Genomic DNA, 14,479 nt, shown 5'->3' with positions numbered 1-14,479 from the left:
CCCAACGTCGATAAAAGTAATAATCACGCCACCCGATCTAAACACTTGTAAAAATATGTGCAAAAACATGATCGCATTTTAGTGGAAGAATATGCATTCGGAGTCCCCGCGTCAACTTATTAGTACCTCATTTGGACATTCTTGGTGCATTGTATATATTTTTTGCTCTCCGAATATGTATATCTTTCGCTTCGATGGTGCATTGATCTTATGGTGCATTAAATTTGTGTGTAGATACGCCTTATACGGGTTTGTATCCTACCGTTGTATCTTCGAAACTTATCCGGAGTCTTGTGATTATAATAAGTCATGCATAGCTTATCATGAGGCGTCTGTTATTCATTAATTAGGTATTCATTAATTAGGGTCCTATTATAGGTTGCATTTTGTTTGGCATGTTTTAGATGCATCTCACCTCGTTGCACCGAAAATGCCCTAGGGTATACTAATAACTGATAAAAGATTTTTTTTTAATTGAACTTGTTGTTATTTTTGGCAGCACATAACCGCCGACTTGGTTGTGATCCGGGTATCCTCGAGCCCAATCTAACCCCTTCCTAGTTTCCCCCGGACCCCATCATTATCTCCCTCTTTTTAGGGTAACAATTCTCACCGACGGCGACCGCCCCTCCCCTCCCCAAATCGCCCAACCCCTCCTGGTCCCTCCCCTCCCCCTGCGAGATTTCGCCCCTTGCCGTGCACGCCGGGGACCCGAGGAACGGCCGGCCGGCAGGCAAAGATTACATTTTTTTCCCCGGGGTGAACCCACTGCCCGTTTCCAGTCCGCTTTGCTTAACCCGCTCCTGCTTCCCCCCTTTTGTGCGCTAAGCTTCCTGCCTGCACGGCTCCTCTCCCCTTCTCTCTCTCTCTATAAAACTCTCTCTCCCTGCTTCCCCCCTCTGAGAGCTTTTGTAGAGAGGGGCAGCCGGAGCCGCACAAGCGCACAGCCACCGCCACCGACCGCGTCCGTCCGTCCTCTTCTTCTCCTGCTGTCTCCGCCATTGCTGCCGCCGCTTCCTCCTCCTACGCTGCGCTCCGGGTAGGCATCCCTGGGGCTCCCCTGCTCGTGCTGTTCTTGGCTTGCCCGGCCTTTTGGCCGGATGCGTTTTCTCTTTCGGCCGGGCGCCGCCTGATCTGTTCTTGGCTGTTCCGTTGGGTCGCCCCATTTGCCCGATTTGGTCGCTGGTTCTTGCTCGCTCTCCCCCGAGCAGATTTGCACTTTTCTCCTTGCTTTTTTCTTTTTCTTTCTCAGATGCTTTGAGCCATGGCGCTCTGGGTTGGTTGGGGCTGTCAGATTTGGTTTGCCGCTTTATTTCGCATTGCTCTCCGATATTCACTGTATTTTTCTGCTCTTGTTTTCTCCCCCGCGCCACTGTTCATCCCCACATGCTTGTCTGTTCATCTGCATATCCCCTTTGCGCTTTCCTGCGAAGCATTATTTGACTAGGTGAACTCCTTATCGTGTTCTGCCGTTCTGGTTTCAGATGAGAAGCAGCGCAACCGGGGCAGCGACTGCGCGGTCGGCCTGAGGCCGGAGAGGCAGGCAGGCAGGCTGCAAGCTCAGCTCAGAGGAGGCTTCAAGCACACAGACTGAAAGCGAGCCCCCATGGGCTCCCTGGAGGCGCGGTACCGGCCGGCCGGAGCAGCGTAAGATCTCCCTCCCCAGAGCAGAACCCACCCCTCGACTCGACCCAGAGAGAAAAATACCCACTTTTCTGTACGCCCGTACCTTTTTTAGCTGGTGATACTCGAGGAGATGCCGCTTGCGTGCTAACCTAACCTGCAGATGCGCTCTGCCATGTGCCGCCATGTGCTAACCAAGCCGTCTCCGTGGCGATTACCACGGCGTAGTAATCCCGTACCGCCATGGTACCCTGCACAAGATGCCGTTCTTTCCTCTCCGCTGCCGTTCGTCCGTCCGTCCATGGCGCCCTCCTCCCTCCTCCTTAACTTCCCTGATCTTGTAGGTGGCGCCGTTGGTGGTTGCAGCGCCTTTATGGCATCCACCCATACATCCATATGTACCACTTCCCGTTAGAGATGCGGCGAGAATGCGCCCTCTTTTCCGTTGCTGAGATGCCCGAACTGCCATGAATCTGCCGGTTCTTGCCCCCACTTTTTAACCTGATTTTGTTCTTATTACCGGCCAGGGATCTGCCCTGCATTTCTGGCGGTGGTTTCGATCCCATATTTAGGAGATGCTGATAGTTTTGGTAACCCAGCACCAGTTTTTTTGTTACTATGGTGGGGCCAGGTGTCGGTGCTCATGTGTTCCTCACTGCGGATTTGGCCCCGGAGACCGCTCCTTGTCACCGAAACCCTATTAAAATCTCCTACTGATGCATTGGTTCCATGTGCACTCCGCAGTGGGCGCGTTGAGTAGGTCAGCTCCGGTACAGTCCCTTCATGCCGGTGGCCTGAGGGTGACAATTGGGGATCATTTCGTCTAGAAAATGCCAGGTTTTCGGGGTTGTGTTTGACTCTTCGGTGCGCGGCGAACGGAGTGAATTCGGCAACCTTGGTCGCCTGTCATCAGTCTTTGTGATGTTAACGGCATTGACGCTACTACAAAGTTTTCATATCTACACCTGGGATTGCTCATCCGTGCGGCTTTTCTTCGCGTGTTTGACGGTATTAAAATTGCGAAATGGAGAGTGACAGCTTTTCTTCGCGTGTTTGCCGGTATTAAAATTTGCTAATCGGAGCGTGCTGTCGATTCGAGACCAAGAAACATGGGGGGTTTGGTTAGGTACCGTCCGGGAATCTCTGTGATTAGTGGTGCTCTCCTTTTCTAAAAGATGTGACTAATAAAGCAGAGGCCCGGAGGAATAGATGAGTGCGCTGGTTTTCATTTGCTTCATCTTTTTTAATTTTCGGTGCGGAGAAACGTGTGTACTTTTGTTCCCCTTAGCCTTTTTCTCCTCGATAGGCAAATCACTTTAGTGTGTGATCACTTCCCAATATGAGACGCTGCAGTTTCTCCTGTTAAAAGTGGTGCGAGCACTTTAGTTTTAGTGTTGCAATGCATGTTAGCCGCCCATGGAGGCTAGTCTTCTGAACCTTCTGAGCATAAGCATATATAGTGCAGCCTCCAAGAAAAACCAGACACCATCACCCTAGGAAAGCACTATGAAAGCTATCTTTGTGGTTGTAAGCAAAGCAATGGGGCGAGGAAAGGAAAGCACCAGGGTGTGGCTTGCTTGTAGGCTTATTTTCTTGTTATTTTGGTACAAGTGGTTGTTCTGATGGGGACCTTCGGAACCAAGTTGGATCACTTCCTTCCTTGTACTTCAGATAAAAATAATATTAATATAAGCTGGTTACTTTGGGAAATCATACCTGCTTCTTCAGAAGTGCCTATTTCAGAGTTTTGGTTTTGGACTAACAAGTAGTATTTTAATATAATCTGTTTATATTGGGAAATAACACTTCTTCAGAAATTCTCCTATATATCCCTATAAATCTTAGGCAGAGTTTTTGTTTCATCTGCCTAGCCAAAGTTCCCAGTGCCTGTTGAGTGTCTAGCATCTACAAAGTGTGATATTGACAAAAGTAAAACGGAAACAAATCATCCTCCTGCATAACAAAATGAAAGTCAGGAGCAGAACTCTACTGCTCTCATGGCATTAGTACCAAAAAAATGTTTATACCAATATAGTAAGACTTTTTATTGTAGAGATAGCTTCTGAGTTCCGACTTTCTCTTGGCCAGAATTAGTACTTCGCTGTTCCGTTACTGACTTGCTGTCTCTTGACTATCTCCTCTGTTGCAGTGATGACACAGCTAAAAGAAGGACCCAGAAAAGTAAAAGTTTCAAAGAGGTTGAAAAGTTTGATGTATTTGTTCTAGAGAAAAGCTCCGGCTGCAAGTTCCGATCCTTGCAACTTTTGCTCTTCGCTATCATGTCTGCTGCATTTCTGACACTTCTATACACTCCGTCTGTGTACGAGCATCAGTTGCAGTCCAATTCTCGGTAAGTATATATGTATGAAGAGTATCTTGTTGTAACAGCTAGTACTACACGTAGAACATTACTTTCCACTATGATAAGTTTTTATCTGTATATGGTAAGCTGCATATTGCCCTGAAGCTCATCGTGTTCATGTGCTTTGCAGGTTTGTTAATGTTGGATGGATATGGGATAAGACTATCCCTGATCCGCGATATGTATCTACTATGCCCGTTCAGTGGGATGATGTGTATAAAACTATCGAAAGTCTGAATGGTGGTGAGCAGAAGCTCAAGGTCGGACTCTTGAATTTTAACAGCACTGAGTTTGGGTCTTGGACGCAATTGCTCCCAGAAAGTGAGTTTTCGATCATAAGGTTGGAGCATGCTAATGAAAGCATTACCTGGCAGACACTGTACCCTGAATGGATTGATGAGGAGGAAGAAACAGAGATACCATCTTGTCCATCGCTTCCAGAGCCTAATTTCCCAAGAGGGACACACTTTGATGTTATTGCTGTGAAGCTTCCCTGTACCCGAGTTGGCGGGTGGTCCAGAGATGTTGCCCGGTTGCATCTGCAGTTGTCAGCAGCAAAATTGGCCGTGACCGCCGCAAGAGGCAACCGTGGGGTACATGTGATGTTTGTGACGGAGTGCTTCCCTCTTCCGAATCTCTTCTCTTGCAAGAATCTTAAGAAACATGAAGGCAATGCTTGGCTATACAAGCCTGACTCGAAGGCATTAAAGGAGAAGCTTAGACTTCCGATTGGATCTTGTGAGCTTGCTGTTCCACTCAAAGCAAAATGTAAGTTGATTACTATCTCTGCTGTTTTCAATGTCTCTGCATAGAAATATGCTAATTATTCCTCATTACCTTTTGCAAATGTTTGTCATCTACTCATCTGTTGATTTGCTAATTTGAATACCCACAATGCCTGGAAGAGCTATCCATCTGTGGCAGTTGAAATATATAGCAATCTCTCTGCTTTAACATATAGGAACATCACCACCTTCTGTTCGAATATTGTCATAATTGAAAATTTGCTTTTACGTCTTTTATTGTTGTCCCTGTATTACTTGGATTTTTCTGATGAGTGACACCAAATCCTTTCTCTTACAGCAAGACTTTACTCGGTAGACCGACGCAGAGAAGCATATGCTACCATACTGCATTCAGCAAGTGAGTATGTCTGTGGTGCAATTGCAGCAGCTCAAAGCATTCGTCAAGCAGGATCAACAAGGGACTTTGTTATTCTTGTCGACGACACCATAAGTGACCATCACCGGAAGGGCCTTGAATCTGCGGGTTGGAAGGTGAGAATAATCGAGAGGATACGGAACCCAAAGGCTGAGCGTGATGCTTACAATGAGTGGAACTACAGCAAATTCCGGTTGTGGCAGCTCACGGATTATGACAAGATCATATTCATAGATGCTGATCTGCTCATCCTGAGGAACATTGATTTCCTGTTTACAATGCCGGAAATCAGTGCAACTGGCAACAATGCAACACTCTTCAACTCTGGTGTCATGGTTATCGAACCTTCAAACTGCACATTCCAGCTGTTAATGAATCACATCAACGAGATCACATCTTACAATGGTGGTGATCAGGGATACTTGAACGAGATATTCACATGGTGGCATCGGATTCCAAAGCACATGAATTTCCTGAAGCATTTCTGGGAGGGTGATGAAGAGGAGGTGAAGGCGAAGAAGACCCAGCTGTTCGGTGCCAACCCACCGATCCTCTACGTCCTCCACTACCTGGGCCGCAAGCCATGGCTATGCTTCCGGGACTATGACTGCAACTGGAACGTTCCGATACTGCGGGAGTTTGCCAGTGACATCGCGCACACCCGGTGGTGGAAGGTGCATGACAAGATGCCCAAGAAGCTCCAGAGCTACTGCCTCCTGAGGTCGAGGCTGAAGGCAGGGCTGGAGTGGGAGCGGAGGCAGGCGGAGAAGGCCAACTTCACCGACGGGCACTGGAAGCGGAACATCACCGACAAGAGGCTCAAGATTTGCTTCGAGAAGTTCTGCTTCTGGGAGAGCATGCTGTGGCACTGGGGCGAGGCCCCCAACAACGCGACGAAGAAGGCCCCGACGCCGGCGCTGCCCGCCGCGACCCTGTCGAGCTCGTGAGATGCTGTGTAGATATCCTCCCCCGCGAAATTTTAGCATACCAGATGATGATACAGCAGACCCCCCCAGTCTCCTCCATTCCATACAATACACAATAGCGACAGCTTTGTAAAGGTAGCCATGCATGCTGCTCCTAGGCCTTTCGTTCCCAACAGCTATACATTTTGTTTGCTGCCGATGCCTCGGGCGCGCTCTCGCTGCTGCTGCTGCTGCTCCAACCGCGACGGCTAACGATTTTTTGGTTTCATCATGGATGGGTAATAATTCGTCGCTTGTAGGTAAACTTTTCCGGGCAGGACTTGTCTATGGCTGGCTGTGTTGGTGCAGTGGTAGTTAGCTTTTTGTAATGTAATGTGTGTATGGTGGTTGTTGAACTGTTGGCTCCGGTGGCGTTGGTCTGGGGTGATGCAAGGTTTAGATTGCTGACCGGCGGACGCCGCCGCTCCTTTTTGGCACCATGGGTAATGGAATTTGGGTTGGTTCAACTGCTCGGCGATTCGGGTCGCGGCGTATGGGGAGTGTCATCTGAAATTGTTCATTTGTGTTTGACATGTTGTGCAACAAACCTCGGTCGGCTGTGGGGTTGGTTTGGTTGCATGTGTGTGTGCGTGCATTGAGCTCAGCGGCGCCACCTAACGGGGCGGCATTGAAATGGCGTGCTGCTGGTGCTGGGTGCGGGCAGATGTGGAAGAGGAGGGCACACATGGGGCGCATGGAGAGTTGGGTGAGCTGCCTCCCGTGCCAGTGGTGCCATGGAGGGACGTCGCCCCATCATTGCGAGGATCCATTATTTCGCCGTGCTCCGCTGGGTTCGTTCCAGCTGCGAGAGATCTTTGTTGAGGCCGCTCAACGTGCTCGCTTTTCCGACAGCATGGAAACGCCCTACGTCCACCTATGAAAGCACTGGTACTGATGGTATGGCTTGCCCTAGTTGGAGCTGTGATCCCATGGCGATGGCCGTACTGCTAGTAGGTTTCTTTTAAATTGCTTCCAGATCTGAACACACTGTAGCTGAGCTCAAGGCCAAGCTGGCGTCCCCGCAAAAAATAAAAAGGGTTCCATCTTCCATGCGACTAGCAGTACTACTGCTGTGACAACGAACGGGTTGGGCTGCACCCGCACACCTGGTTTCCGAATAGGAGGGCGGTGCGACCATCGAGTGTGGCCATCTTCCCGGCAGGCAGCTGCCGGCCCTTTTGTGAGAGAAGGCATGCCATGCCCGGACCGGCTCGGCGCCCGAGCCCCTTGGCCGGCGAGAGCGCCCTGCGGCATGGCCACGCACGCCTGGCACGCGTCCGTGCGCCGTGCATCTGTCAGCGAGGGTGCCGACTTTTGAGGTTTGACCGGGGAGAGAAAGAAAGAAACAAGGGGACGAGGAGAGAAAGGACGCCCCGGGCCGGGCCTCCGTGGTCGGCGTCGCAACCTGCCCTTCTGCTGCGTCACCGCGCCGACGCTTCCAGCACAAGTGTTGGAGGCCGCGACGGGGCGACGCCGGACAGAGGGTTCGTTTCGAGAGCCGTTGCGGAAGGTCGGGACGGCTGGGCCGGGGATGTTTATCTGAATTTTTTTATGATACATGGACATGGTCTAGACCCGTTCATCTAAAGCCGTAAGAGGCATGGTTTTTCTTCCGTGAGAGGCCGTGTCTTTCGGAAATGAAAAAAATGTGTTTTTTTTTTCGTGAAAGGTTCAGTTTTGCTTCCGCGAGAGACATAGTTTTGCTTCTATAAGAGGCATGGTCGTGGCTATCGGAAACGAAAAAGGAAACACGTTTTCTCTTTTATTTTTCTCCCGTGAGAGGCACGGCCGTGCCTCTCGGAAACAGAAAAAACACGTTTTTTCTATTGTTTTCTTTTGTGAGAGGTACGGATTTGCTTTCGCGAGAGGTATGGTCGTGCCTCTCGGAAACGGCTTCCGAAAAAGAAAAAAATAAGTGCTCCCCGTTCGGGTTTTTCGTCTGTCTTTTTGTGAAAAACTTTGCCAAAATCTAGGATTTAGTTTTGAAGATCTCAACGTGAGAAATCCAATAATGAAAACGGTTTAAGAATAGTGGGCTGACTCCTTAACCATACATTTTCCTTATGCTGATGTCACACATGTTATTTCTTTATCTATTTTTTATTTACTTATACCTTAAAAAATACAAAATAAAAATATTAAAAAACAATTTAGTAATTTTTTAAAGTCCTATCACTCACACTAAAAAAATCTTCATGCTGTGTAAAAAGAATGTTTGCTCAACTATTACAAAAAAAATTTGTACTAAAAAAATGTACTCTACGCCTTTAGAAATGTTTATGCGTTGCAAAAACAAATTTGTATTTTTCTATAAAAAAATGATTAAAGAACTTAAAATATGTTAGCATTGTTTCAAAAAAGTGTGTCATTAAAAAAACATGTTTTTGCAATTTTTCTTTCATGTATTCAAAAAATTTATTCAAAAAATTAATCATGTATTTAATAATATGAAATACGTGTAAAAATGTGGTAGATGTATTAAAAAAGCATAATATGTATGTGAAGTAGTAGACATAAAAAAAATGAAAAAATATTAATCATGGGTTTTGTAAATAAATCTAAAAATATTCTTGATGTATACGAAAATTGTATAATGTGTATGAAAAAAATAGACATGTGATATTTAAAAAAAATAAAAAGCAAAGAAAGTGACAAAGAAAACGTAGGTAAATTAAAAAAACAAGTCAGAAAAGAAAAAAATAAAGAAGAAAACCAAGGCAAAATAATTAAAAACCGGTAAATAAAACAAAAGGAAAACCAACGCGACAACTACAGACTGGGTCGGCCTTCATCGCAGTTTGTTTTTGAGAAATCTCGTCGTACTTTATTAATTGAGAGCAAGTAATTGAGTGGTACGCCTTGCAGGAACTCCTCAAGGGTCATTTTTGGGGGGCTGAGAGCGCGCCAACCATGTTGTCACGTTTTGGGCGTTTCCTCGGAAATTTTTTATTTTTATTTTTATGCACGTGTTTTCAGATTTTAGATACTTTTCCCATTTCTTCGGGTTTTGCCCGGTTTTTTCCGCAAGTTTTTGACATAAACAATTACAATATTTTTTCGTAGAAATATGATTTTTTCCGTCTTCGCCATAGGCACAGATTTGCTTCTCGTGAGGCACAAAATTATTTCCACGAGAGGCACAATTGTGCTTTTTTCATTGTGAAAGTAGAACTTCATTCATCAACGAGGAGCATTACAATCTAGCTTACATAAGGTTAAGATTTCCTCAGGGGCATGGCGCAGCCAAACCGCTGTCCGAGGCTCCCTCCTTAGTTGCGCAAGTGCATGGCTAACATAGTTCAAGCCTCTCCTAACATGTGTTATTTCTGATTGCCATCCCAAGCTCAGTAGATGTTTTGCTTCCTCCACAATTGCCGCAGCTGGTGATCTATCAACTTTTATGCCCGTAAGCATGCTCACAGCAGTGGTGCAGTTCGTCTGCAAGATGAAAGGTAGTGTGCTCCACTCAAGTGTAAGTGAGATCCCTTCGCGACAAGCAGCGAGTTCTGCCTCCATCACGCTCGCACATGATGTAAGTAATGGCGAGATCCAAAGATCACTTCTCCCTTGGAGTTACGAGGAATCATACCAACAACTCATGTCACGTTCGCTTCCATGAAGGCACCATCGACGTTCAGTTTGCACCATCTCTTCGAGGGCCTAGGGTTATCAACGGGGGAGAGATGGTTTAGGGAAAACTCGGAGGTTGCGACAAGGGACTCACATGCAGTGCACCACTTTAGTGATTTCGATAACATCTGTGCGGCACATTGGGGAAGCACTTTGTTTCGCTTTGCGAGAGCGCAACTCCTATTCGGAGGTAGGTCGCCACGAAGAAACTGCGGGCGTACCACCCCCCCCCCCCCGGCCCCGCTGTGTATAAGTGGGCCAGCCCAGGTAGATCACATACGGTTTTGGGAAGGATTTAAAACCTTCCCAAACCTGTTTTTTTTTCTCTTCTAATTTTTTTCTCCTTTTTCAATTTTGTTTTTTTCTTTTTCATTTTGTGTCAGTTTCTTTTCTTTTGTTACTTTTATTTTCTTCTCCATTTCCTTTTTTTATTGTTTGTTTCTTTTTCTCGTTTTCCTGAATATTTTTTTAAAACCGTGAGCATATTTTTGTTCATGGAACTAAAAAAATGTTCACGTAATTCAAAAACATTCATGAAATCGAAAAATTCTTCATCGTATTAAAACATTGTTCACCATGATTTAAGAAAATATTCATCAAAGTTCATCCATCTTTCAAAAAACTTTTCTTGAAATGAGAATTTGTTCACCAAGTTCAAAAAATAAAAATAGTTCATCGTATTCAAAATTTGTTCGCCATAAATTTTGAAATGTTCATAAAATTCAGAAAATGTTCATCCATTTTTCAAATCTTTCACCCAATTTAAAAAAATATTCTTTGAATTGAGAATTTGTTCATCAAGTTGAAAAATTGTTCACCAAATTCAAAATGTGTTCATCTGTTGACAAAATGTGCATCAATATCCAAATTAACGAACATTTTTTAAAATCGCGAGCATTTTTCAAATTCTTGAACATTACTCGAATTCAGGAACATTTTTTGGCTCCATTAAGTTTTTAAGAATTTGCATTTTTTAAATTTTGGAACATTTCTAAATCCCAAAATATTTAAAGAAGAACAAACAAAAACGGAAGAAAAAACCCAAGTAAACGAAACAAGAAAATATGGGGCGCCGCACTGCCGCTCATTGGCCAACCCAAATGGGCTCGCGGGAGGAGAGGGGGTGTGCGAGCGTCGGCCTCCTGGCGCATACTGCACGAAATAGGAGCCCCCTTACGAGAGAGATCGTGCGCTCATCTGATGGCACGTTCTTCTAGTGGGCGAGACCCGTTGCTTAATTTTGGTTGCTCGTTTTTCCATTTCCGTTTAAGTTTCGTTTTTGCTAGAAAAAACTTTAATTTTCGTTTATGTTTTAGAAATATTTTAAATATTATATTTCAGAAACTAATTTACTAAACATTTAAAAGCATTCACCACACATGTTAATAATTTTCCTGTAGGGTGAATGTCCGTGCAACTTTAGAAAATTGTTTATATCATTTCAAAAATAATAAAAAATGTGCATGTGTTCCAAAAAAATGTTCGTCACATTTTTAAAAAGTGTTCAGACAACGAAACAAAATATTTGCACAATTTAGAAAACAAATATTTTGTACCATTCAAGAACAAAGCTCACGTGTTCAAAAAATAAGTTTATCAGATTTGTGAAGAATTATACAATGTAAAAAATGTTCTCGTTTTCAAAAATATAATCATGAAATTGCGAAAATAATAATTAGTAAAATGTAAAAAATTGTTCATGCAGTGTTGAAAAAAAGTTTCTTACCACTCGTAAAAGGTTTACCATGTACCCCTCCGTCCCATATTAGTTGTCGGTGAAAAGAATGTATCTAGACGTATGTCTCTAAGAACCGTCAAAATTAGATAACAATAATTTCAACGGCGTTGCCCAAACATTAATTAAAATAATGGAAACACCTGACATTTAATTTTTATTATAGCAAATAGCATTTGACCATGCACAAACAAAATATTTTCCAAACCTCCATGTATTCTACAAATTTATAATCAGATCTTGGTCTCATTTTTTTTCCACATAAAGTAAATGCCAACTAATGGCCAGTCAAGTAAATTACACTTGTCCCTAGTACAGCCTACAAGAGACACAAGTGGAGGCATGCATGCAAGCCTAACCACGCATGCATGCCAGATGTAATGCCTCTCCAAACCGACATAGCTACTAACCCCACTATAAATAGGAGCCATTCCTTTCACTGTGGTCCATTCCACCTCACACACACACATACACTGGAGTACCACCACCACTTGCCTTTTCACCTTTTGCCACACTGCTGTCCTTCACTGCGGTGAAGCCCTGTGGGTCGCATGCGCCATCAGGTACTAATCAAGTACCTTGTTGTGTTAGCCCTTCTTGCTTGACTTCTTGTCTATCTTCACCTCGGTTTGAATCAGTCCATGAGCATCTATTCACCTTGATCTATTTATCTTGCTGTAAAAAGAACAAAATGTTTGCGTAAACACCCAAGTTAATCAAAACTAATTAGATCAATTGCAAAAGCTTGTAAAAGTTTCTGTGAATGACATCTATGGCTTGTACTAGATCTAACATGCCAAGAATCAAATCCTAAGTACTAGTAACTTGCTAAGACATGTATGTGTGTATCCAAAAGATCAATCTTCCTGTGTATACTACCTTGTTCTAATTATTAATCCCTGCCAATCTGTAGCAAAAATTGAGTGATTGATGTTTATAATCTACTCACAAGTAATTAATTTTGGAGTTTCACTGCCACTATTTGCTTCTATATGGTGTTCAAGGATGAGTAGCACTAGTTAGGAACAACATTTAGATCTAATCAGTAGCAATACCATGACCACGCCATAGATTAAATCTTGATTAATCTCATGGCCTTGAGATAAACAAAGAGAAAGAAGGCAATATGGCTGAGTGGGCAATAGTAGGGCCTGAGATAAAATGAACACTATATGCACACCCACGTTGACATCTAGCAGGCACTCGATGTGAAATTTGGAACACTTATGGAGAAGGAATCAGAATTAGTACTTACCAGTAGTAGCAGTAGGATGTGGCTAGTCCACACCGTTAACAGCAGAGCCATGCGACCGAGCAGCGCCGGTGAAGCCGCACACGCCCGACGCCCGTGGCTGCACGCCTCGTGCGTGTGGCTGCGCTGGGGAAGGATGTAGGCATGGAGACGTCGTTGCCGCTGCAGCCGGTGGCAAGCCCACCGGACCTGAATCAGGCGGCGCTAGGATTGAGTGGTGGCGACGTTTTTGGCGGCGGCGGATAAAATAAATAGGGGGAAATGGTAGAGGGAGACGAGGAGAATCTGTAGGTGTCCACCGTGTCGCCGGAGATGCCCGGACGGGGCAGATCGAGGCGGCGGCGGCCATGCTCTGTTCTTGGGGAGAGAGAGAGAGGTGGGTGGCTGGTTCTGTTCTTGGGATAGCAGAGAAGACGAGGAGAGGAACGAGCTGGGTTCAACGAGTAAAGTACTAGTAGTGCAGGCTACTGTTTCCTTTTTACTTATCATTTTTTTACTCTCTAGACTGGATGGCATACGTGCATGCTACTCTGATTTGGATGGTTTGATGCATTTTATCTCTCAATGAAACACTAGGACGTATCACAACCTAGTTAATTAATTATGGCTTGCCCAACATGGCCGTGTTGCTGGATCTTTAGATTTTAAATTAGGAAATATAAACATGGTTGTGAAATAATTATCAGGAGCCGATCTCGGATCCATAGGAGCCACGCCCGATGGTTCCGAGTTGGTCGAAGCACTATCCGGCAAGTCGTCATCTCCTTGACCATGTCTTGATAAATGTTTTCTGGGCTATGGGTCATTTCCAAAATTTTGCATAAGATTTTAAAATAAATATTTTTCATAAATAAAATGAAATTTGGATCAGGTGGATCCACTGATTTGGCAATTGGACCAGATCAGGTGAAGCATCTGTATTAAGTAGTTGTGACCCGGGTAGGGTTACAATATAAATAAATATTTGGTGGGTAGGGGAGCTCATGTTGATGAAAGCAACCCAGGGAGGGTCGGCTTGGATGGCGGGCTCCTCTACATAGGGTATAACATTAGGACACAACCAACTGGCGCTTACTTCAAAAGCGGCGCAAACCGCACTGACCATAGACCTGGAATGGGACGGGCTGAACCAACTACCCATGCCAAGTAGCTGCCTCTGCATGGGTGAGAAGGTGGCTGTAGCCGGGTAGGTACAGTCACCCTAGGGCGGGACCGCCAGTCAGGGGTCTCGACCCGCGGGCCTTTAATAAGGCAAGGTGGAAAAGCAGAGGTAGTGTACGGGCTGGTTAAAGGTTTTGGTTCCTTGGTCTAGTCGTGTGCACGGGTAGCGCATGGACGACTTGGACCAGGTGATGCTATGGGTAAAGCAGTACACCTCTGATCAGAGTAAATGTGATATCACTCCCAGCTTCCGGGTTTGGAAGTGCGTCGTGTGGGTTTTCCTCTGACACAGGATGTAAGATCCCACGTCGCTCTGTCGCCAGTAGATTTTATAAATAAAATTTGGTTTTCAACAAAATGGGTTAAGGGAAAATATTTTTACCTACAAAGTATTTTGAGCTAATGGCTCGGTGGTTGTAGCCGTGGCCGGTAAAGTTATTCCTCTTTAAAGACTCTTGCATCCACTTTTCCCGGCGACTTGCGGAGTACGTATTTTATACGTACTCAACTGCACTTATGTTGTTTTTCAGAACAAGAGAGTTATGAGAACTCTGAGGTGATAGAGAATGGTACTTACGATGAATCTGGTC

The 14,479-nt window shown here is 45.0% G+C and overlaps 1 protein-coding gene and 1 long non-coding RNA gene across 2 annotated transcripts; one reads left to right on the top strand and one right to left on the bottom strand.

Annotated features, from left to right (window-relative positions):
- Positions 1 to 758: 758 nt before the first annotated feature.
- Positions 759 to 6,578, top strand: LOC109747364 (UDP-glucuronate:xylan alpha-glucuronosyltransferase 1). Its single transcript, XM_020306440.3, has 5 exons — positions 759 to 1,039; positions 1,485 to 1,647; positions 3,773 to 3,973; positions 4,116 to 4,753; positions 5,069 to 6,578. The coding sequence occupies exons 2-5, from the start codon at positions 1,607 to 1,609 to the stop codon at positions 6,091 to 6,093; spliced, it is 1,905 nt and encodes a 634-aa protein (XP_020162029.1). The 5' UTR covers positions 759 to 1,039; positions 1,485 to 1,606; the 3' UTR covers positions 6,094 to 6,578.
- Positions 6,579 to 11,674: 5,096 nt separating this feature from the next.
- Positions 11,675 to 13,758, bottom strand: LOC120976915 (uncharacterized). Its single transcript, XR_005773578.3, has 2 exons — positions 12,732 to 13,758; positions 11,675 to 12,151 (listed from the first exon to the last, which is right to left on the bottom strand). It is a non-coding gene; the product is annotated as an uncharacterized lncRNA (long non-coding RNA).
- Positions 13,759 to 14,479: the final 721 nt, after the last annotated feature.

Source organism: Aegilops tauschii, chromosome 3 (genome assembly GCF_002575655.3).
Source record: "Aegilops tauschii subsp. strangulata cultivar AL8/78 chromosome 3, Aet v6.0, whole genome shotgun sequence".
Classification (NCBI taxonomy): domain Eukaryota; kingdom Viridiplantae; phylum Streptophyta; class Magnoliopsida; order Poales; family Poaceae; genus Aegilops; species Aegilops tauschii.
The sequence above is the reverse complement of the archived record's forward strand: the minus strand, read 5'-3'. Positions and strand labels throughout refer to the sequence as shown.

What these genes read in the sequence shown, in the direction of transcription:
- LOC109747364 (XM_020306440.3), top strand. Translation starts at nt 1,607, where the DNA reads ATGGGCTCCCTGGAGGCGCGGTACCGGCCGGCCGGAGCAGC. An exon ending in TACCGGCCGGCCGGAGCAGC is followed by an intron (nt 1,648 to 3,772) that starts GTAAGATCTCCC and finishes CCTCTGTTGCAG; the next exon opens with TGATGACACAGCTAAAAGAA. An exon ending in CAGTTGCAGTCCAATTCTCG is followed by an intron (nt 3,974 to 4,115) that starts GTAAGTATATAT and finishes TGTGCTTTGCAG; the next exon opens with GTTTGTTAATGTTGGATGGA.